Here is a 25525-nt window from a genome sequence, read left to right as displayed (position 1 = left end):
GGGTGCAACCTCCCCTGCTCCATCTACCCAGCACAGCCCTCAATATGCTCTTATCCCCACTCTCCAGCTGGAAATACTTTCTTAACTTCCATACTTATTTTGTAACCTCTTTTGACCCTAATCAAAATTTTTATTGCCTTGTTATTACTATCCACATGATAGGGCTCTCACATTAGATTAGAAACTCTGAGAGGGCAGAAATGTCCCTGATCAATGTCTGCTGATTGAGAAAACAAATGTTTGTTCTTCAGCAAAGGCTTTGAACAATGTCTATGTGAAACATTGTTAAAATAATTACATTATTAGGACAGTTGATGAAATTTGAATTAGGTTAAGGTTACATCGTAGTTTAGCATCAGTGTTAAATTTCCTCAGACAGTTGGGTTACACATAGGTGAACGTTCTTCTTTTTAGAAAATGTAAATTGAAGTATTTAGAAGTATTTTCATATGTACAAATTACTCTCAAATGGTTAAAGAATGTGTATATATATTGCCTATATATGTGTATGTAGATAGAGAGTGATAAAGTAAATGTGGCAGAGTGTTAGCAACTAGTGAGTCTGGGTGAAGGGCACTCTTTGTTCTATTTTTGTAGCTTTCAAATATATTTGAAATTATTTTAAAATAAAAAGTTAACAAAATGAAATAATTAAATTTTATATGCCATCTAATCAAAGATAATCACAGAAGACTAGGAATAAAGGAACATGTATTTGTAGATGAAAAATTAACTTATGGAAAAGTCTAGAATCCATTCATTTAATATTTTACAAATGACATTGCACAGAGCACGTGATGAACTCTCCAAGTTGTGAAGCAGATCAACTCTTCTGGTTAGTCAGATGCTAAATGGTTAAGGATAAATGGCAGGATAATTTGGGACAGTGCTTTGTGTGGAAAAGCAGCAGATGCACCTTAAAACACAGGTATTGTGAGGTCATGCCTCTAGGGACGCAATAAGTCGAAGTGCAATTAGAAGTTGATGGGCTTTTGCCAGGAGTTCTAATGTAGAGAAAAGATTTCAGAAGCATTGCAGGTGGTTTCTTTTGTGTACAACTGATACTGAAGATGCCAACTAAATGGCAGGCATTTTTGAGAGCTATTTTGGAAGTCAAAATATTTTTGGTATAGACATATTGAAATATAGGCATATTGGATATCTATTGCTGTGTAACAAATTAACTTAGTGGCTTAAAACAACAAACGTTTATTATCTCACAGTTTATGTGGATCAGGAATTTGGGAGAAGCTTAGTTGGTGGGTCTGGCTCAGGGCCTCATGAGGTTGTAGCTGGTATTTCAGCAGGGACTACAGTCTTCTGAAAGTTTGACAGGGGCTGGAGGATCCACTCACATGGCTGTTGGCAGGAGGCCTCAGTTCCTCACTATGCCCATCTCTCTATAGGGCTGCTTGAGTGTCTTAATGACATGGCAGCTGGCTTCCTGCAGAATGGTGATCCAAAAAGCAAGATGGAAACTGCAACGCCTTTGATGACCTAGGTTTGGAAGTTATACTCTGTCAGTTTTGCAATATCCTATTGGTTACATAAGTCTATTCATTGTGAGAAGGGTTTACACAAGACAGAATTCATTGGAGGCCATCCGGGAGGCTGGCTACAACAATAGGGTATAATTAGTGCTGCAAATCATAGCTGCTGAAAAAGGGAAAGAAGGAGTGTATCTTATAAAAGGGATAAAGGGCTTTTTTGTTGTTGTTGTTGGATGGGCCAAAAAAATTAGAGATCCTCATGTTGGGAAGAATAGGTAGGAATATTACTGAGGAATATTAAATTGTGAGAGTTTAGGAAAATCAATATAATTTTATTTACTGAATTCTGGAATGAGAAGTAGTGTTTGAAGTTTTGAAGTTTGAAGTCTTTTTCTAATAAAGAAGAGGTGTATTGTTTTCCCAGTAGGAGATAAAAATAGACTGAATCAAGAAAATATAACTGGCATTGAGAATGGCTTAAACCCAGGACAGCTCTCCCAGTTATCAACCCTATTTTCTAGTATGTGTCCCAATCCTGCCAATTCTTTCTTTCATTGCTCTCTCACATACTTCCCATTCCTGAGGCTACCACCCTGGGACAGGCATCCCACGTCACACCCGAAGATACTAATCTCCACTCACTTTCTTCACCACCAGGAGGCAATCCCTTGGTTGGATTTTGAACACCTACTCTGTGTTAATCTTCAGAACACCTCTTTCATCAAATAATGCACCCTGCTCATAGACTTAAGTGTATTCCACTGCAGACAGAATAAAACCATCTGAACTCCTTAGCCTGGGGCTCTAGACCCTTCATCAAGAAGCTCTTCCTTCCTTTCTAGCACTGCTTCTCAAGATTCCTTACAAGACCTCCTGCTCTCCACTCTCAAGGCTTGACTCACACTTTTCCCTCTGCCTCGTGGCCCCTCCCCGTTGTATTCATTTGCCCAAAGGCTTCCTTTAATCCTGATGTGATGCTGAGGGCAGATCGCAGATGTTGCAGTCATCAGCCAGCCATGTTCGAATCACTGCTCTGTTTTAATTGATTTCAGGTGAAACATTTAATCTCAGCCAGTGAGATTATGCATGTGAGGTACGAGGTACAAGGTAGGCACTCAGTGATTTCTAGTTTTTCTCCTTTTGGAAACTTTCTTTTCAAGTTTGACCTCTTTCATGAGCCTTCACTGCTCACATCGATTTTTCTATCTTCTTAAAACTCTGGCAATTCTTTCTACATTGACTTATTTGTCAAATAATTATATTTTATTTATAATCTTCCTCCATAGTAGATTTTGAACTATTGAAGCTAGAGACCATGCTTTATAAGTCATAATACTCCCCGCAGTTGCTTGCACTTAGATCCTTAGTGAGTACTGTTTGTGGACTTTTTTCCATATGTTGTAGGAGATGGATTTATAGGGATGTCGTAGAGTACTTTGCAGAGTTGATGATGAGCGGGTGACCATGGCTTCCCCCAAACTCTCCCTTAATGTCACCTAGATTACACCTGTGGGGCGGCTGGTTAAGTAGGTGAGGCTGTACCTCTATGTTACCCCAGCAGCTCTTTCAGTCTTAATCCTTAATTGTGGCTGCATCCTGCTGCGTTGAGATGGCCAACGGTTGTGGCTGTTCTGCGTGTGGTGTGAGCCCCTCAGGGTATCTCAGTGCCTGGCAGCCTCAGGGGTTTGCCCAGTTTTTGCTTGATGTGAAGTGCTCAGTGAATGCCAGAACTGATATTAAACACCCACTTCATGCTAATATGTTGGGTTTTTTTTTTTTGGTTGTTTATAAAATCCTTATAAGTTTATAAAATAGGATTTGAGAATACCTTTCTTTTTTTTAAATGTTAATAGCCACACTCATTTAACTTTTATTATTAGAAGCTTCCAAGGAATGCTGGGGGGGCTGCCATTACAACATGATTTAGTTTGACTTAGAAGCATATCTTGGTTGTGGTATTTGATGTTAGCAAAATGATGTGAGGATCCCCAGATGAAAATAGATAGCATTTTACTGCTTCCAATGTGTAGTTATGCTTGAGTAAATTAATACGCTATTAGAATAACTAGCTTTGGGTGGTGAAAATAGAAATCAGGACAGTGCCTCAGGGATTCCTTTTATCGGCGAAGTAGTATTTCCATGGAAGTCGTCGTCTGAGGTTGTTCTTGGGGCAACCAGCAAGCGTTACTCTTTTGACATCTTGACTACCCTGAAGCTGGACCTTTGATACTCTATTCACAGGTTCAGAGCTCCAGGAAGCGTACAGCACATCTGGGCAGCTTTTCTGAGTGATTCAAGGTAAAGCTAGTACATCCTTTACAGATAACGTGATAGAGTGATCAGTAGACTAGGTGACTCTTGGTATCCAGGGGGGGAATTGTGAGAATGTGGCTGTTCTTAATCAGTAAATCACTTTCATCGAGAGAACTGTGAGAGGATTTTAGAGTAGTGAGCTTGAAAAAACAGTGGGTAAGGGCATCCAAGTTATTTCTATGTGTGCACTTAATGATTCTAATAAGGAAATAGATTTTAGAGCCAGAAAGAATTGTCTGGAATCATTTATCCTTCTGTTGTTGCAAAAATAAATTAGCAAGTCAACGCCCCATTATTTATTTCTCCCTAACACACTCATAAAGAAACTACTCCCTGTCATCACAACTCGGACTCATCCACTGTAAGGATTTTATTCAACCTGATTGTTTACTGAGTTTTTTGTAGTAGAATAAGCAAAGCCTGCCTTCCCAGTAGGCAGTAAGAGTTAACTCCGCCTGCTGTGTTTCCTCTTTCTAATAGGAGCACTTTAGCAATGCTAATCAGTTCTACTGATTTTCTGTTTTGATTTTTCCATAATAATTAAGTGAATGATATGGAATGCAATCAAGTTTGGCACTAGGGGGTTCATGCAAATGTCTCTTTATTTTTTTACATTTAAAATTTTGTTAAACTTAAGAGGCAAATTATTTGAAGGCAAAGACTGGGTGCGTAGGGGTAGCTCAATATCCAATTTAGAGTTTTGAATATTTTCAGAATATCTGTTTCAGGAAGCATATCACCACTGTGTTGCCTTTTTTTTTCAGTTGAAATAATGCTCTTTTTTAAAGATGTGTTTTGTTTTCATTTGCGCTCTAAGATTATAGTGTCAGACAAGATGGCACAGCTTAAAAGAGAAATGAGGACGAAAAATGTTTATTGAAGTTTTTTCCTTCGGGGTAGACACAAAGGAAAAAAGGTACACACGTTTACTCATCAAAACCTATAGAAGAAAACAAATCAAAAAGGGAAAAGGTATATGAAATGCCTTACCCACTTGTTTTGATTGCCTATCAGTGACAAGACAAACAAAAGGAAGGACCACCCATGTTTCTGAATATAGGGAAATATTTCATTTCTATACTCCTTTACAGCTCATTGGCACATTTGGGAAATGTCTTCTCCCCCTACCATGTATCAATATAACATATGAATTATTTCCTCAAATGATTTTAATCAGTTCATGTGAGTTTGCACGATCCTTTCTTCTTGATTTAGCAATTCTTTTTGCTTTGAACATTTTATACTTTAATGTAGATGATTCTAGAACTCAGTTAATTTTCTAATTTTGATTTGGAAAATGCTTTGGGAGTAAGAGACGGAGTGACATATATACAATTTTAAATATACTGATATTTTTCCTTCCATGAATGCCGCCGGCAGCTTTGCAGTGCGGTTTGATTTTTCTGTGTGCTGAATTTCAGAAGCAATAAGGAGGTGACCAAATTCTGCTTTTTCTTTTTTCTCTGCCATCCCCTTAGTGAGGTTAAACCCTTCACGGGGCCATGCATCAAGTACAAAACAAAAAGAGATACCAAATTAACGCTAAAATTTTCACATTAAAAGAGAACACAGGGACTTCCCTGGTGGCTTAGTGGTTAAGAATCCGCCTGCCAATTCAGGGGACACGGGTTCGAGCCCTGGTCCGGGAAGATCCCACATGCCGCGGAGCAACTAATCCCGTGAGCCACAACTACTGAGCCTGCGTGCTGCAACTACTGAAGCCCACGAGCCTAGAGCCTGTGCTCTGCAATAAGCAAAGCCGCCGCAGTAAGAAGCCAGTGCACTGCAACGAAGAGTAGCCCCCACTGGCCGCAACCAGAGAAAGTCCACAGGCAGCAACGAAGACCCAATGGAGCCAAAAATAAAATAAATAAATAAATTCATTAAAAAAAGAGAGAGAAAGAGAGAGAGAACACAGCCTCTTCCTTTTTCTTGGCAGTTTGATTCATTGCTTCCAGCAATTTCCAACTTTACAGACTAAACATTTCTAATTGGGAAATGGATGGTTTGAGTCTGAGTTGGTGATTCAGGATATAAACTTTCCAATTTGGGGTAATTGTTTGTGAGTAGTTGGCAGATTACTGCTGACCAGCTCTTGTTTTGTCTTTAGGAAAGAATGAAAGTTAAGATACATATTTCACACTTCGTTGAAACAGAATACTTACCTGACATAGATAAGGCAATGAGACAGAGAGATATTTGCCATGTTTATTTGTTACAACCAAAATATAAAAGGTTTACTTTTTTTCATGGATGAGGAAAACAGCACAGTATATTACATGTCCTTAACTGTGAAATGGGGATGATAAAAATACCTACGTAAGTTACTGTGCAGATTAAATAGGTAATTCACATAAAAGGTTCAGCACTGTGCCTGGCACAGAGTAATAGGTCAGGAAATGTTAGCTGTTATTGTTTATCATCATCATCATTACTTTGTATTTATTTCTGTTAAGTAGCATAGCTTCTTTAATTATATAATGTTAAGCTTCAGATTTTACAACTTCATGATGGTTAGCCTGTGAGAAACATCAGTAATTTGAATTAATTTATAAGCAATATTTTGGCTACTCATTTATGCTTTATATGTTGGAATTATTTCGTAATGATTGAAATCTCTCAAAGATTTCACTACCTCTCATAGTGGCTTACACTATCTTTTAATTATCCTACAAATCCATGACCTTTATTCCTTATTCCAAATCAAACATTTTCTTTTGTTTTAGCCTTTGTGGATTTAGAGATAGGTAATTTGTCATAATATACTTAATATACTTGTGCTTATAACAATCTTGATTTTAAAGAACTTAATACTTCCTCGTTTAATCTATTGTCTGGAATCTGAAGGATAAACTATTTCCTAAGGTTAGGTGTTTGCCCATATTGTTGTTTATTATTTGTTTGTTTTAAGATAAACTTACCTTTTAAAACCACAAGATGATTATTCAATGAATTTGGTTCCCAGACACTAAAAACTGGTAATCTCATGGTGTGGAAAATTAGTACAAATTCTCAAAATGCCAGCTCTCACCCAGAAAATAACTGCTTAGTCCCATAATCTGACCAGTTGTTACTAGTTTCACCAGTTTACCAACAAGCAGGCTAATGCTTGTTTTCTTTCTTTTTTTTTTTTTGGCCTCCCGGCATGTGGGATCTTAGTTTCCTGACCGGGGATTGAACCTGTGCCCCTTGCATTGGAAGCGATGAGTCTTAACCACTGGACCGCCAGGGAAATCCTGGATCAGCTATTTCTATGTCCATTTTTATAATGATTATATAAAATCATTTTATATAGTGTGACAAACTTTTCCTCCTCACTAAGGGCCAGGTTCCCCACACCCCTGCCCTCCCCTGCCTCCCAGGAGGAGGGCTTCTGTGCTTCCATCTCCATGAGGGGCTCACCCTCCACCCAAGGGGCCGTATCAGGCATCCCTCCTCACTCTTACTCCCACATCAATCACCAAGTCCTGTCTATTTCGCCTCCTGAAAAACTCCCAGAGTCACTCAGTTCCCTGCAACCCCAGTGTTACTTCCTTATTTCACTCGCAGTGGTGTCTCACCTGACCTCCCTCGAATAGTCTCCTCCTGCAGGTCCCTCACCCCCTGAAGCCAGTGATCTTTCGAGTGTCACCCTGTAGCCTTTCCTAGCTCTCGGTAATCCTCGGATGAGGTTCACATACTTTGCAATGTCTTATAAAACCCATGGTGATACGCCCCATATCTTTCTCCAGCTGAGCTAGTTTGAGCTCCCTAAGTGTGCCTGACCTTCCCTCACCTCCGTTCCCTCTGCCTGGAACATTCTCCTCCCTCTTCTTCTGTCTCCTTTGCAGGCCTAACTCTTCTGAAGATATGTTGCTAATTGTTTTTCCTTTTTGGTCTTTCTTCCTCTCAATAGTAATACCAGGTTCATTTTTTCTAACACTGACCGCCAAACACCTTTACACTTTTTTTCTATACACCTATGTAGAAACCTCTATAAAACAGCTGGTTTTGTCTCTGTTCAGCAGATGGGGAGACAGAAGCACTAAATATAAGAAATGTAAATCACAATTATTAAATTATAAAGATCTTGATGGGCAGGGACAGGAACTAGATGTGTGTTTTATGTCCAGTGTTTGCACGGTGCCTAGGATAGAGTGGGCATTCAGTGTACGTTGAATGAATTATTGAATGACTCTCAGTTTAAGCCTGAGGTGCCTCTCTCTTGAGTCAATGGAGCTTCTGTTTCATTATTTATCCTCTAGGACAAATGAGGCCAGATTCCTCTGTGTGCCCTCTTCTTCCAGAAGGGAAATATGCCTGGTGAGAGAATCTGGAAGACTGTGTTGCTCTGAGCTGTTTGGGTAGATTCCTTTAATGTTAGCTGGCATGGAAGAGAAGGTCTCTTGTTATGGTGGCAATTAATGATGATTTGCACTTTTTAGTAATTTACAAAATGGTGACCATCCTGACAACTTAAGAAATATCTCTCTGTCCTGGACCGTGAAAGCTGGTGACCCATCTTAAATCCAAGACTCGTTATGCATGTTTCAGCCCTAGTAACAACTGGTACTGAATAGTTGCTGTGCTCAGAAGAATTCTGTTTGGGTCATTTTAACGCATCTTTAATTTGGATTTCTTTTCTTGTAGGTTGTTCTTCAGAAACAATGGTTATTTCTTTGAACTCATGCCTGGGCTTTATCTGTATACTGTTATGCCACTGGATCAGGACAGCATCATCTCTGAACCTTGAAGACCCTAATGTGTGTAGCCACTGGGAAAGGTAATGGTTTTGAAAGTAGTCTGAGAAATAATTTCTGATAGATTCCTTTATATACTCTCATTATCAGTACCATATATAAAATTAGAATCTGAGAAGAGATTATAAAATTACTTATATGTAAAAATCATTAGTTATATGTAATAATTAGATAGTATAATTCACCTTGGTCTTAGAGAATATATATTATGTGAAGAAAACTTGATATACTGATTCCAACACAGGTGCAGTTGTAAGACCAAGGAAAACATTAATAGATTGATTAAAACGACCTCCCTAAGGTCTTCTCCCTGCTCTGTATCTGTTTGCAATAATTTGGTGGAACTGGACCTATGCATGGGAACTAATGAGGGAGCAGTGGAAGACAGTGTGGAATAATATCCTAGAGTGTGAAATGAATGGCATAAAAAATTGTGCAGTAGGTGGCCTGAAAGGGAGACATGATTTCTGGAGGAACTGGCAAGGCTGCATGGAAGTATTGTCCCTTGAGATGTCTTTGAAGACCTGAATAAGATGAGTAGATGGCAGTGATTGGGTGGGGTTCTAGGATGGAAGGTAGTTTGAAACCAGTGCCATGCAGACCACTAAGGACTGTGCCCAGTAAAACTAGAGTCAGTACAGGATTGAGGAGGGCAAGGTTGAATAGATTATTTGAAAGCAGATGATGTAGTATCCAGATCTAAGTGATCTGCAGTAGGAAATACAGAGGAAGTACAAAATAATAGGTCATCTTATAGTCCCTTTTGGAACACAGAAACAGCACAAACTGCAGTGCAGTCAAATGCAGTTTACTGTGCTCTCACGTGCTACTTGCATTCCTAGGAAAGTGTGTATCTTTATCCGAAATTAACATTGCACTTGCAAGTTGTTCAAGCAAATAGAAGGTGTCAAGTACTAGAGATTAATACATATTTGTAATAGCTGTAAGTTCAATGACATCAAACTCTTGGTCTCTTTTTCCTGTCACCCTCAGCATCCTGATGAGTACACCACAGAGTAAACATTCTAATCGCTGTGTCACCCACTGGTGGGATGCACAAAGCTCAGAGTCTTTCAAGCACAGCAGCTGTATTATTCTAGGGGCACACTGGTTCCTCACTCATAGCGTTATTTTTCGGTGAGGGCTCGTCCCCATCTCCATTGGCAGTACTACATTCAGGGTAACAAAAACATATTTTCCTGATCAATCAATCGAGTTATGTAGCCTTATGAAACTTTAACCTGTAGAGGAAATATGAATGTGTAATAAAGTTCTATATATTTGTGCTATTAACTATGTTATATAGAATTTAAGGGAAGGGACCTCCTATTAATTATCTTTATAATTTTCACAGAACCACTCATAAAACATTTCACCAACAAAGTACATAATAAATATGATTAAAGTAATACAAATGAATTGATGAATACGTGAATAAGAACATATCAAATTTAGAAGAGGGATCGTCCATTGGTGGTTGAAGTTCTTGGAGGATGATAGCTTTGGAATGGGAGGAAAAATCAAATTTGTTAGGTACTGTGAGATAAGAATCAAGAGATCTTGGTAATACAGTAACTGTGGATGTGAAAGAGGCAGAAAAGGCTGAGATTTGGAACCTGCTGTGAAAGAGTGGAGGTGTCACTGCACATATGGAAAAATAAAAAGAAGAGAGCTGATTTGACAGGGAAGAGATTATTGTGCTTTTATCATGTTGTATTGATATGATCAGTTTGAAATATGGGCCTGGATGAATGTTTAACTTTTCATTTAAACAAAACATTAAAAAGATATTTCCCCCAGGTTTTCTTTTTTTTTTTACTGGATGTGTTGGATCTTCGTTGCTGCACGCAGGCTTTCTCTAGTTGCTGCGAGCAGGGGCTACTCTTTGTTGCGGTGCAAGGGCTTCTCATTGCTGTGGCTTCTCTTGTTGCTGAGTACAGGCTCTAGGCGCGCAGGTTTCAGTAGTTGTGGCTCGAGGGCTCTAGAACGCAGGCTCAGTAGTTGTGGCGCACGGGCCTAGTTGCTCCGCGGCATGTGGGATCTTCCCAGACCAGGGCTCGAACCCGTATCCCCTGCATTGGCAGGCGGATTCTTAACCACTGCGCCACCAGGGAAGCCCCCCCCTCCCCAGTTTGTTTTGACATTGTCCTATCTTATAATCGTTGTGGACAAAAAGGCCTTATGAAATATAAGAAAGAGTATTGGCTTAGCCCTGTTTTTTTCTCTTAAGAAGTCCAGTGATCTTGGATGAGTCTCTTAACATCATCCAATTCAAAGATTTATTGTGAAACTTGCATCAAATAATGTATGAAAGATGTTTTGTAAAATAAAAAGTGCTGGATGAATGTAAAAAAAGAAGAAAAGAGAAATATGGGCCTGAAAGTGTTTGGGAATATAGATTTGGGAGTCTCCAGCATGATGAGAGAACAGATGAGCTCTCCGAGGGAAAGGCTACAAAGAGAACAGAATCCAAGACTTCAGGTAATCCAGCACCCACTCAAATGTACACATTTTGTCCTGATTTCTTGCTCAATATTTAACCATACTTACCAACACATAATTGCATTGTTCTGTTCACCATTTTAAATTCCCAATGTCTAAAACACTGCCTTGCATATGGCATGTGCTCAGTGAATAATTGTTGAGGAGTAAACTCACCTTCTGGTAGGAAAGGAAATGACTAAATATGGACATCAGTAGTGGGGGTGGGGAGGGGGCAGTGATAGAGAAGGGGCACATTAATCTCTAAACCTAATATAATGCCACTGTTGTACAGGTGATTAGAGTAACCGCTAAAATACTCACTACTGGGGAAGAAATTCAGTGTGGAAAAATAGGAAAATGATGGAGATTTTTTTCCTGTCTATATTTTTCCTATAAACTGCTAAAAAGAAAAATTGACAGCTACAATTTTCTTGATAGATTTTCTGTTATAAGGCTAGATAATGATTCTTTGAAGAAAGGTTAAAAAAAAAGTGGAATTGTTTTGGCAAGAATGGAGGAAAGGAGTATAAATTAAAATGATCAAATAAAGGTGCAGCTGACAGGTTCTCCTGTATTTTCAAAAACTGAAATGAGCTTGAATTGAAACAGGGAGAGGAAGATTAGCTTCAAGGACAAAAGTCCTGGTAGTAGGGCCAAGTAGTGCTCATTGTAGGTTTTCCTTACACTAAAACCCACCTGTCACCAATGGTTCCGAGCCATGGAATCACCTGCAGCCTTGCTTCTCAGAGTGTGGTCTGTGGAGCTGCAGTGGCAGGAACCTCAGCTGGGAGCTTGTTGGAAATGCAGACTCTCAGGTCCCTCCCCAGACCTACTGAATCATTTATTTTCAAATAAAAGTATGCCTCATTTTAATGCAGCAATTGTGATTCTTAGAAGTTATACATGAAAGGAAATGAAGGAAAATTAAATCATTTAAAATACACAAGGGATGCTTGTTATTAAAGGAATTCTGCACAGCATCCTTTTGGAAAATGAATAACTCCATGAATCATCTGTTCCTTCTCCCCGTCTCCTTTCCCTGTTGTGTGAGTTTAAGTATTTCCATGTAATGGGGTTTCTTCTAAAGAAGGCACAAATGAAGAGAAGCCTTTCTCTGCCCAACCCCTTGGGGGTGGGACACAGGAGTGGTAATAATTGAAGCTGCAGTCCTGAAGCGAGCAGAGATAAGAAATGATAATTATTACCATATTTAATTAAAGTAACAAGATAATCTAGGCAGATGAAATGTAATTAACCACTTTGGAATGTGTCCAAGTGATGATGGCTTTCCCCCCCTGTTCTTTGACCTTAAATTAAATCTTGTTGGGGTTCCTCCCTGGACAATACTTAATAGTTTAAAATCACCGTGATGATATGTTTTCAGTGTGTTTGAGAAGATTAAACAAACAAGCAGGAGATAAAGGGTTTTGCATCTTGATGCTGAAAATAGTGTAGAATTGGGACCAGATTCCTTTTATACCACAGTTTGCCACTCACTGTCTGCTTTAGAAGCTTTCAATATTCTACAACATCTGAGAGGGGACAGAGGTACAGGATGCTGTCTGGGGGTCTTGGTGTTAGTACCGGCTCTAGACTGACCACTAGCACTGGGAGCTCGGTGTGGCTTATTTGTGATGAAAATGGGATTGGACTAGACAATCGAGAAGTTTGCTTCCCATTCGTGACTTTAAGAGCAGCTGCAGATGAACAGGGAGGTGTGGACTATCAAGAGGTAGTAATTAAGTTCAAACAGCAGCACTGAGGACCAGAGGAAGTCATCCAGTTCTCAGAGACATTTCCCTTCATGATGCGAGCACACAGCTTCCAGAAAGTGGCCCCTTGAAAAGTGACAACAACTTAATTGTCTAATGATAGGTGGGTATTGAGCAAATTAGGTGTAGTTGTGAGTATTTGGTAGTCATAATTTGAAGACTATTTACTAACATGGAGAAATGCTTATGATAGTCTTAAATTTAAAAAGTAGGTTTAAAATTATGTGTATAGCATGAGTATGAAAATATAAAAACAAAAAGACAAAACTATAAGTAAAAACTAAAAACCCTAGGGATGGTAAAAGAAGTACAGCAAAATGCTATGTGTGGTTAGGTAAGAGTTATACACTTCTCTCCCTCTCTTCTTAAAGATTTGTTTTCCAAATTTTCTAGTGTGATTATAATATCATTAAAAATGAAAAGTTGGGGCTTCCCTGGTGGCGCAGTGGTTGAGAGTCCGCCTGCCAATGCAGGGGACACGGGTTCGTGCCCCGGTCCCGGAAGATCCCAAATGCCTCGGAGCGGCTGGGCCCGTGAGCCATGACCCCTGAGCCTGTGCGTCCGGAGCCTGTGCTCCACAACGGGAGAGGCCAAAACAGTGAGAGGCCCCGCGTACGGCAAAAAAAAAAAAAAAAAAAAAAATTAAAAAAAAAAGAAAAGTAAAAAAGAGATTGTTTAGAAAAGAAAAAGAATGTATGCAAAAGAACAGAAAAGAAATTTGGGTTGAAAAGGCTTAGAACCCTTCTCCCGTAAACTTAAGTGGAAGCCTCAGTAGCTGATCAATGTGAAAAGTAATTTATATTCGGTCTGTTCTTCATTGAGTTTGAGACTGAATAATTCTAATTAGAAGTGTCAAGACTGAAGAGAAATGCTCAACCATAATGAATTTTACACTTCGATTTCCCCCAAACTCTCTATATTTCTCTATTAAAATAAGAGCAGGTTATTTTTAGCATTTACGTGCTGGCCTCTCTTGAGAGCCCTTTGAGGGCAGGAATTGAATTTATTCAATAAACATTTGTTGAATTGGAATCCTTAATGGTTTGATTATCCTTTTATAGAGAAGAGCTTTTTTATATCCTAAAAGCAGAGAAGCATCCTGCAAATTAAGCTATTGGTGAGCAGCAAATGTCCAGAAGAGGAAGCTCATGTACTCTAACATTTTCTCTTATTGAAGAAACCTTCCAGGCTGCTAGAAATTAGTGAAAACACTTTTCACGTTTGCTTGTGGAGTCAGCTCCCCCATCACATCCAATGGCGTGTGTTTGGCCAGGGTCCCTTAGTTGATTATCACTTTTGCTCTCCAAGGCATTCAGATCTTAACACTTAACATGGCCTGTGAAATTTTGTGGGAATACTGCATCAGGCCTAGTTCTAACAAACCAATTTAGTTCAGCTAAATTAGTACTATGGAGCCTGGTAGATTACATTTTTTCACCCAAGCAGCATTAATTTAGGGTGGTTTCTTTTTCATTCCCATAGCACATGTGGAAAGTTGTTCTGTTTTGCTCATGGGAATGTAGGACTGCCTAGATGGCAGTTCCACACACACAGGACATTCATTCGCTTTGCTCTCCACTAGAAATGGAATGGAGAAATAATGCTGCAGGCCTTTACAAGCTGCTGGATAGGGAGGGAAAAGAATTGGCGAGGAAGTCTTAGAAATTGCAACAACCTGAACCTCAGGACACTGCTAGGGGTCTGAAGAAAATCTGAATAGCTTCACGTGATATTTCATTCCAAGAACGTTTATATTTTAACGCAGGCCTCTCGCTTTACCCCAAAGGAGTTATATCAGAGATGTAGGCAATGGCGTACTCGACGCTCGTCTGAACCTGTTCCTGCAGGTGTTGTCTGCTGGAATAGAAGGAAGTAGTCATCTGAAATGTATGTTAGAAATGCAGAATGCCAAGTAAGAAGGGATCTCCAAGAACATCTCTGAACCCCTGGTTTTATGATGTGATTGTCAAAACCCCGGGAAGTGAGGTTACCTGCTGAAGGTCAGCCAGGTGCTCAGTGTCAGATCAGGATGATAACCCTGCCTTATTCTAATGCAGTGATTTTTTCACTGGGACTTACTGCATCTGCCTCAGGCTTGTAGAGGATCCCTAAATTTACCTAGAAATCAAGTTGCAATGTCCCAAAGAATCAAGTACAAACAGTATGAATTGTATGATTAATTCATGGATGTCTCATAATGGCTGAGAGAGACCACTTGGAGAAAGAAATTGCTGTTTGTGAGGCCAATACTGCTTAGCTTTTCAAATCAGAAGTTTCTGCTCTCTATCTAACCTGAACTCTTCAGGCTGAAATTTTAACCTCATTCCTTCCGTACCTTCTGTACTTGATAGTTCCTGTTAATGAACTTGGGCTATTGATCTACACCAAGTGAGTCCATGATTGAGGCCCATTTTGTTGTTGTCATTGTTGTTAGCATGAATTAAAGATTTTAGTGGAAATCTTTAAGAGACTGTTAAAGAAAATAGAATAAATTGTTTTGAAAAGAAGATTCTCCAGATTTTCCTGTAGGCAAGAAATCTGAGCTCTTGAGCATGTAATAGACTGCTTTGAAATGAAGAAATATAGGATTGAACATTGAATATTCTTTATATTTCATGGGTGCTTTTCAGCCACATTCTTAGGCCCATAGGAGTGCATGCTTTTACTCTAACAAGAAGCTGTTAGTGCAAATATGTTGGAAAACAGACTGTTTTAAGTAGCAACAGGTTGTTCGTATGATTATTTCAGGCTAACTGTCTCAGCCATATGTTTAGAATTGGATTTAAAGACTTCTTTGTAGCTTCTATGTAGAGGTTGTATATATTCTTCCATTGCCTAAGAAGTAGGGCAGGCACAAGAAAGAAAATTATTACAAGTTCCAACCAGAGAAATATAGTCTTTCTGATTTTCCAAAAAGAGTAGCAAAATGTACTTGGATTGTCTTTTTGCTGATTACCCTTATTATTTGCATGAGGCCTAGATTGAAAACAATTTGTGAAAGGTCTTGATATCCCTGGACCCCGGGGGAGGGGATGGAATTAAATACAGAAAAATATGTGGTGATACGTTTTTAAATTTAGGAATATCAGAGTTTTGGGTGAATAGTAAATGAGATTTTTTTGAACTGTATAGGATGAACCCTTGTCTTTAAAATATATTATTAATATTGGATCTTTTAGGGTTCTAGTACAAATAGAAACCTGAAAAAACCTGAAGATTCTCTGTTAAAGGTCAGTGTGGAGTTGCAAGTGGAGATAATTTAGCCAGTCACTGTTTTTTTGGTACACAGCCTATCAGTAATGTAAGAAAGAGAAATACTGATTCCTTCTCTTTCCTCTTCTTTTCAGCTACTCCGTGACTGTGCAAGAGTCATACCCACATCCCTTTGATCAAATTTACTACACTAGCTGCACTGACATTCTGAACTGGTTTAAATGCACGCGACACAGGTAATGGAAGCTCAGATGTATTTCTGTGTTTGGCAAGCTGGGAAGGAGTCTGATATGAGATATCTCGAGATAAGTGAAGTAGGGAAGTCATGAAACTTGATTCCTTGAAATAAAGTGTAGGTTGGCTTAAATGGACAATCAGTATATTCTTAGCAAATTAGTGAGTTAGCATAATATTGGTCAAAACATATATCCCATGTTTCTTCTTAATTATTTTGGAGTACTTTGCTTCTTATACCTTTATTATATTTAATAGCTTTTTGTATTAAAATATAAAGTCTTGATTTCTAATCAAATTACAGGTCCAATAAAGTAACAATGTGATTTTTCCCCTTTCTATAGAATCAGTTATCGGACAGCCTATCGACATGGAGAAAAAACTATGTATAGGCGCAAATCCCAGTGTTGTCCTGGATTTTATGAGAGCAGGGAAATGTGTGTCCGTAAGTAAGACTTGCATCCCTTGGAGGTTCATTTATTTTTTGCAGTGTTGGTTTGCATTTAGGGGAGGCTGGAACAGAGGCCTGGGGAGATGGGGCATCTTGGATCATTCCCTTTCATTCACTGCTGCTTTCTTGGCCTGTGTAAGGAGGGAAGCGTTAACTGTGTCCCTCTGTCCTATGAAAAATCTCCAAATGAATGTCTCTTGAGGAGAAAGCAGATGTTGTAGAAAGATGATTCAAGGCTGGATGCTGCGATGTTCATTACAGTCCTTCAATAAATGTCTGTTTGGAAATTGGTCAGGGAGTCATTGAACTTAGGTCACAGAAGAGAACAGAGATACAACCTTCCTGCAGCAGCTCAACAGAGTCCCGAGTCAACTTCTGAGAGGCCAGCATGTTCTTTTCTGATACATAGAATGATACGCTTATTAAAAGTAGAGGAGCTTTCGCAATAGGAAATGACTGTAAGTCTGGGTTACAAAGTAGACCTTTTTTCATTGTCATTTCTCTCCTCCCTCCCCTCCCCATCTCACCAATTCATTTTGCCATGTTTTGTTTTGTTTTTTAACGTCTTTATTGGAGTATAATTGCCTTACAGTGTTGTGTTAGTTTCTGCTGTATAACAAAGTGAATCAGCTATACATATACATATATCCCCATATCCCTTCCCTCTTGCGCCTCCCTCCCACCATCCCTATCCCACCCCTCTAGGTGGTCACAAAGCACCGAGCTGATCTCCCTGTGCTATGCGGCTGCTTCCCATTAGCTAGCTATTTTACATTTGGTAGTGTATATATGTCCATGCCACTCTCTCACTTCGTCCCAGCTTACCCTTCCTCCTCCCTCTGTCTTCAAGTCCATTCTCTACATCTTTGAGATGTCTTAAGAGAAGTTTGATGTTTTATGATGCACTTTAGGAAATCCTAGAATATCATGTGACATGCAGTTTGCAATTGGGGTTTCTTACCATTGTGTGTAGGACACACACACAATTTGAATAAATTTTATTCAAATATTTTGGCTCAACACAAAGTTAGAAGGACACCTTTACTTTCTGAGCTGAGATGCTGCTGTTGAGTAGTATAGAGAGAGACAAAGTTCTGCTCTAATTTGGAGGTACTAGGAGTGGTTGGACACATCACTGGGCTTAAAACTCTGCAGAGCTGAGTGATAGCACTGGCTTGGCCATCAATCATCTGGGTGGCCCTGGATAAACCATTTATAACTCTTTGAGGCTAATTTGCTCTCAAGCAGCAAGGGGGCTTGGACCAGTGTATGTGTCATCTTCCTTCCAATCCCTGGAGTCTATTCTTTATTTATATAGACAGGGGTGATTCCTCAAATTTTTATTCAAAACCAAGGCTATACATAATAAATGTTCGTTGAAGAGAAATTATAAAATGTAACTAAGTGAAAAGAAGAAAATACAAATATGTTGTGAATGTCTTTCCTGGTCAGTAAATGAACTTCTATAACATTTAACAAAAGTCAGTATGTTATTGCATTATAGATGTTTATTTGACTGATCTCAACTCTTGAATATTTACATGATTTCCAAGTTTTAACTATTATGGACTGCTTTAGAAGACATCATTGTGGTTAAATCTTTGTTCATATCCATAATTAATAGGTAAGGATAACTTACTAATAGTAGAATTGCTGGGTCAGAGGCATATACATATTTCTAAGATGTTTGGTGTTTTTCCAATATATACCACTACCAGCAGTATAGAATGTCTTTTTGCTTATACCCTGTGGCAATTTTCCCTTTGCTATTTTTTTCTTTATTTGCATGTGTTTGATTAATAATGATGCTGAATAAGAAAACTTACATGTTTATAATCAAACATCTTAGAGAATAATCATGAAGTGATCTCTGTGGCCCAGGCTGATGGGAAATTTTCAAAGGAAAGCCCTGAATACACACCGAGTGAAGAGTGGGGAGGCTTTGCTGGTTGGGCTGGCCACTTTACAGAAGCTTCGGGGTGATATTATCTTGGTGCACTTACCAGGGTTCGAATTTACAAATACAATTGTCAGCACGCTGAGAAAATAGTTGTGTCTCCCAGGATTCTCTTCTCTTAACCCAGGTCATAGGAACCATCTATAAAGCTGGGATGCTAATTCATTGTTACACAGAACCTGGAGAGGTGCTTACAGTCTTCTAGTCATACCTTTTCTCCTTGAAGGTCTGGCCTGTGAGAAACTAGATTTTATTGGCAGCTGATGTGGGGAGTGTGGATCCGAGCAAGGTCAGTTAGAGAGAAAATTTTTAGTGCTTCGTGGTTCCAGCCTCCCATAGCCCAACACCGGCATCATTTTATTCAGTAGTGCAGCCTGCCTCAGAAAGCAAGGCGATCCCACAGCACCATCATACCTGGTAAAAATTATTGCTGTCATATGATGGTAAAGATAACTCTTCCTTGATCTCACACAAGACAGGTTGCAAGGTGTCCTCCTGACCGCTTGGATGGACATCTCTAGAATTTGCCTCTAAAATTCTCCTTTTCTAAGCCTTCTTGGATGACCAACTGTTCCTGGAGACTGAATTATTTTTTCTTTAGATATGTTAATATATTTAATCATCTTACTGTCTAGTCTCAAAGGCCTAGAAGCTATTTGATCTCTTTAAGGGTATTTTGCATGTCTCCACTCTGATGACTTGATTTCACAGCTTAACCCCAGAGGACAATCATGCCTCCCTGATTTCCTTGTTCTTGGGGATGCCACTGGTAAATCTTCTGTTCTCTCAACAGCTGACACTAGTGAGGCACCCTTGTGGACAGAGAAGGAAGAGAGAACACATGATTCTTTGTTCTGCTTTCATAATCTTTTTTTCAACTAGGTTTTGCTGCCAGGCACCTAGCACTGTCACCATTTTAACTGTTTCCAGCAAGTTATCAAAAGGAATTGAAACACAGGAATTGATAATAATTTTAGTTTAATTTTGGTAATCAGTTTACCTAAAAGGCAAAAAAAGGATGGTTTCACATAACCACCTGTATTAGAAAAATAGTTTCTTTTAGGTGTCTAGGGTATCTCCCCTGGAGAGAAAGTTCCATCCTCCCATCCCTTCCCACCCCTGCTGCATCCTGCCCAAGATTATGCATCTCTGCTAAACTCTCAGGCTGTGCAGAAGCTGCTGGTCCACAGAGCACACTTTGGGTAACAAGGGTCTGTGTTCAGAAGACAGACATGTACCATCAGGCAGGAAGAGCCAAAATGGAGAGTTCAGGGAATAACGTGGTTAGAAGCCTTTCCTAAGAATCTGGTCGGAGAAAAAGAATGAATTGGAAAATCTTCCAAGGAGAAAATATTACTAGACATGAAGATGTCTATGATTCCTTCCTGAGGTTTTAACCTGTTCATAAAATTAATTAAGCTTGTAAGTGTATTCATTTTTCAGAGTTACTATTATTGCCTAATTGTGTGTTTCATTGCTTTTTTAAAAACTGGAATATCATTTATTTACTTTCTTGACTTTTTAAAATATTTGAAATAATAGAGTTGTCATACACTATCATGTTAGTTTCAGGTTACTACATAGTGATTTGACATTTGTATATATGAAGAAATGATCTCCAGGATAAGCCTAGTAACTATGTGTCCCCATACAAAGTTATTACAACATCATTGACCATATTCCTTATGCTGTATATTACTTACATACCTGTGGTTTATTTATTTTATAACTGGAGAGTTTTACTTCTTAATCGCCTTCACCTATTTCACCCCCACCCCCTCCTCCCAGAAACCACTCATTTGTTCTTTGTATCTATGATTCTGTTTTCATTTTATTTTGTTTTTAGATTCCACATATAATTGACATTATACAGTATTTGTCTTTTCTGTCTGACTTATTTTACTTAACATAACACCCTCTATTCATTTTGTTGCAAATGGCAAGATTTCATTCTCTTTTATCTGAATAGTATTCCACTATATATGTATATCACATCTTCTTTATCCATTTATCCATTGATGGACACTAGGTTGTTTCCACATGTTGGCCTTTGTAAATAATGCTGCAGTGAGCATGGGGCGGCAGATATCTTTTTGTGTTAATGTTTTGTTTCCTTCAGATAAATATGCAGAAGTGGAATTGCTAGATCACATTGTAGTTCTATTTTGAATTTTCTGAGGAACTTCCATATTTCCATAGTGGCTGTACTAATTTATGTTCCCACCAGCATTGCTTTTCTCCACATCCTTGCCAACACTTGTTATATCTTGTTTTTTTGATGATAGCTATTCTAACAGATGTGAGGTGATGTCTAATTGTGGTTTTGATATGCATTTCCCTGATGATTAGTGATGATGAGCACATTTTCACATACCTGTTGGCCATCTGTATATCTTCTTTAGAAAAATGTATATTCAAATCCTCTGCCCATTTTTTAATCAGATTTTTTGGTTTATTTTTGCTTGTTGATGGTTTTGTTTGTATTTGCTTTGCAATGGCTTTTTAGTTTGGTGGAGTCTCAGTTGTTCATTTTTGCTTTTGGTGCCAAATCCAAAAAATCATCACCACAACCCATGTCAAGGAGCTTACCACCTATGTTTTCTTCTAAGAGTTTTATCATTTCAGGTCTTGCGCTCAAGTCTTTAATCCATTTTGAGTTGATTTTTGTGTATGGTGTAAGATATGGTCCAGTTTCATTTTTTGCATGGCGCTGTCCAGTTTTTCCAACATCATTTATTGAAGAGACTGTTCTTTCCCTCTTGTATGTTCTTGGCTCTTTTGTTGTAAATTAATTGACCACACATATATGCATGGGTTTGTTTCTGGACTCTCTATCTGTTCCATTGATCTATGTGCCTGTTTTTATGCCAGTACCATGCTGTCTTGATTACTATAGCTTTGTAATAAAGTTTGAAATCACGGAGTGTGATACCTCTAGCTTTGTTCTTTTTTCTCAAGGTTGCTTTAGCTCTTTGGGGTCTTTTGTGGTTCCACACAAATTTTAGGATTGATTTTTCTATTTCGGTGAAAAATGCCATTGGAATTTTGATAGGGATTGAATTGAATCTGTAGATGGCTTTGAGTAGTATGGACATTTTAACAATATTAATTCTTCCAAACACGAGCATGGAATGTATCAAATATATTTGAGTCAGGTTTTATGTATTTGTGTCTTCTTCAGTTTCTTTCGTCAATGTCTTATAGTTTTTAGTGTGCAGGTCTTTCACCTCTTTGGTTAAATTGTTTCTAGATTTTTTATTCTTTTTGATGACATTATAAATGGGATTTTTTTCTTAATTTCTTTTAAAGTTAGTGTTAATAATTAATTTTGATTTACTAAAGTTATAAATCTAAAACCTAGTTGTTTCTTGACATAGAAACCAAACTTACGGTTCCCAAAGGGGAAACGGAGGGTGGGAGGATAAATTAGGAGTATGGGATTAACAGTTACAAACTACTATACATAAAATAGATAAGCAACAAAGATTTACTGTATAACACAGGGAACTATATTCAGTATCTTATAACAACCTATAATGGAAGATAATCTGAAAAAAAAATATATGTAGCTGAATCACTTTGCCGTACACCTGAAACTAACACAATATTGTAAATCAACTATAGGTCAATAAAAAAAATAAACAACAGCAAAAACAATAAAACCTAGTTGTTTCTTAAGCTAAAATCACCTTACAGGTGTTTCATTCATCAGTCTAACAAAATTTAACAAACACATAAACATAAAAGGGCCTTTGACTAATGTTTTACATATTTAAACACCATCAAGTTTTTAAAATGGAATTTGTATATTTAATAAATTTGAATGCTATTTTAAATAATCCAGCTTTTAGGGTGACAAACCATCCCCTGTGCTTAAATAATTTTTGTAAATCTAATAAGTTCAACTTATTAATAAGGTGGAATCTTAAATTCTCTTAAATGTTCTAATATTGTATTTGTAAAATTTCAACTTTAACATTTCTAATCAGTTATTTCACTACACTTTTAAAAAATGAAATTAGAAGACCAGCCCCTTGTTGCAATAGACCACATTCTTTTATGTATTACAATTATCTTCTCAAAACAAAAGTTATAAACACTATAGATTTTGATTCTCACACACGTTTCTATATTAAATTCAAAATATTCACACAGCTGACAGATACCCCCTAAGCAAATAATTATATCATCTCATTTTTTTGGGGGGGGTTATTTTAAAATAGTATTCTGGTGGTCTCTTTTCAGTTTGCTAATATTATTTAGTTAGTTAGCTAATTGTAGTAAAAACTACATAACATTAAATTTGCCATCTTAATCATTTTTAAGTGTACAGTTCAGTGGTGTTAAGTGTATTCACATTGTTTTACAACAGACCTCTAGAACTTTTTCATTTTTCAAAACTGAAACTCTATACGCATTAAAACCTAATTTCCCCTCTCCCCTACCTTCAGCTCTTAGAGACCACATTTTTACTTCTACTTTATATTTCTAGGATTTTGACTACTTTAGATACTTTATATGAGTGGAATCATGGATTTATTTCACTTAGTGTAATGTCCTCAAGATTCATCCATGTTGTAGCCTGTGATAGGATTTCCTTTTTGTTTTAAGGCTACATAATATTCTTTTGTATTGTTTTCTGAAGTTTCTTAAATACCAGAGAACATGTTCTTTGATTAACTGCCTTGACCAAACATACTGAGCCCTTTATCTACTCTAGATGTTGTATCCTGTATTCCTTAGATTTAAGACATATGATTTAATAGTCCTAGTTTTCAAGTTAGATTACAACCCTCTACCCAGTTGGCTATACCAATTGATTGAATTTTGTGTATCTTTAGTCATTAAGATATATAAATGTATTTTTTGGCCTAACTTTAACTACCATGATAATTGCTACAATTATCTTTTCTTTTCATATAATTCTTATCTTTTATGACCACACATCTCTTGTAAATATTGGTATCTGGTTACATTTTGCAAATCTCATAGCTGTGTTTGAATGTGAAATCACAACCTCTAAGGTCATCTTGTTCGTCCTCTTCCACCTTGCCTTGGTGCTGATCCCATGTATTGTCTGAAGTCATAAGGGTGCCAGTTGTCTGGCTTTTCCTCCAGAGTATTAATTTCCTCCACAAAATCACCAATCTCCAGACACTTCTCATCTTCCATCTTCTCAGCCCCCATACCCCAAGATTTCATATAGTTCTCTAATTTAGAATTTTGATCTTGTTCCTAAAATGAAAAGATGCATAACACAAATTGGCTTAAACATAGTGCTTTCCAGGATTATCTGTTAACATCTATTTCCTCCTCACTGTTTTGCCTGCCTCACTTATGTTTTCTTCCTTTCTTCTTTCCTTTCTGCATTCCCTCCTACCTACCTGCTTATTCTAATGTTTGACACTTAAAGATGCTCACTGCAGCCACTAAACTATTTTGTATCTCTTTGCACATGCAAAAGATTAATAAGACAAATTTAGTGGGGTTTCTGGGACAAAGAGTATGCATGTTGTAACAGTAAGATTAGGTTTGGCTATGAGTAAAACTTTGTTTCTTTCTCACATGAGTCCAGAGGTTGGTAAACCAATAAGGAACCCAGGCAATTTCCACCTTTCTGCTCCACCACGTCTAGGGTGGAGCCTTCATCTTCATGTGCCATTATTGATCTCCCCACATCAATCTAGGTCCCAAGCAATGGATGGAAGAGGCAGGAGAAAGAGGCAAATGACAATGCCAGCTGTTTCCTGAGGAGAGTTTCTAGAAGTGATCACATTCCATTTCTGCTTTGACTAGACCTTAGTCATATGACCTCACCAAGCTATAAGGGCATCTTTATTCTGGGTGGTCAGGGGCCCAGTAAAAATATATTTCTGTAGGAAGGGAATAATGGATATTGGGAGAAAGGAGAAATCTGAGTCACATTTTAAGACTTTTTGATACAAACTTCCAAATTGCTGTCTAGACAGGTTCTAATAACTTGCATGCCCACAAGGAGTATATGAGGGTGCCCACTTCCCCATATCCTCACCAACATTAGGCATTATTATTTCTTTCAACCTGTTGGGTGACAAAAATGGTACCTTGCTTTACTTTGCATTTCCTTAATTATTATGCTGTTCTCTTAAGAAATATATGTTTGTTAGTCACTTGTATTTTGGCTTCAAGGGGGATAAAGTGAGAGTGCTTTGTGTCTCAAGAGCCATAGAAATGCTGGGTAGAAACAACAGGTGTCAGTGGAGAGAGAAAAGTGCTGATTTCCAGGCTGGTAAAAGAGATAGTTTGAGACTGAGACTTGAAAAACAAATGCCACGGGCCAAGCCAGCAAAAGGCCCAGGCCCTTCAGGGCCCCTTACCGTCACCACCATCACTGGGATCCATTCTCTCCTCACCCCAAAGTCCACAGGTCCCTCTCTCCCAAGGCCTCAACTGTTTGTAGCTCTGGGAATGGCTTGGAGCCAGGGCAGCCCCTTGTCTTCTCCCACAGCCCCCACCATGAGCCCTGAGGAGAGAAGCATGATCCCTGCTACCATGGCAGCGAGGGGAGCTCTAGGGAGCCCTAGACAGTGATAGGCAAACTCCCAGGTCTGCGGAAAGGAGCTGAGACCCAGACTCGTGATCTCCACCGTCCTGTACTTGAGGAGTATATAAGGATTTGAGGCTGCCCTAGGCACCCAAACCATTATTTACAACACTAGAACTTTAGGAAGATGTGTTTGGCCATACACACAACTGATTTCCAAACACATCTTTGGAACCTGACCTCTTAGCAAGTGGGAGTTGCCTGTAAATTTGGTTTCATGGGACTAGGAAAAGCTCACAGGACAACAGCAGAGTGGGAAGTTGGCAGCTATCCCTCCGTGGGAAGGATT

At 38.5% G+C, this 25525-nt stretch overlaps 1 protein-coding gene across 4 annotated transcripts in view; it reads left to right on the top strand.

The window, feature by feature from the left end:
• MEGF10 (multiple EGF like domains 10) overlaps positions 1-25525 on the top strand; it is a 367277-nt gene that overhangs the window by 236007 nt on the left and 105745 nt on the right. For all 4 annotated transcript variants that reach the window (XM_049707232.1, XM_033405823.2, XM_049707231.1 and 1 more), the window contains 3 exons: positions 8433-8565; positions 16146-16247; positions 16590-16690. In XM_049707232.1, coding sequence (XP_049563189.1) covers positions 8450-8565; positions 16146-16247; positions 16590-16690 — 319 coding nt within the window. In that variant the 5' untranslated portion in view covers positions 8433-8449. The remainder of the gene's footprint in view (positions 1-8432; positions 8566-16145; positions 16248-16589; positions 16691-25525) is intronic.

Source organism: Orcinus orca, chromosome 3, assembly GCF_937001465.1.
Source record: "Orcinus orca chromosome 3, mOrcOrc1.1, whole genome shotgun sequence".
In the NCBI taxonomy this organism is placed as follows: domain Eukaryota; kingdom Metazoa; phylum Chordata; class Mammalia; order Artiodactyla; family Delphinidae; genus Orcinus; species Orcinus orca.
The sequence above is the reverse complement of the archived record's forward strand: the minus strand, read 5'-3'. Positions and strand labels throughout refer to the sequence as shown.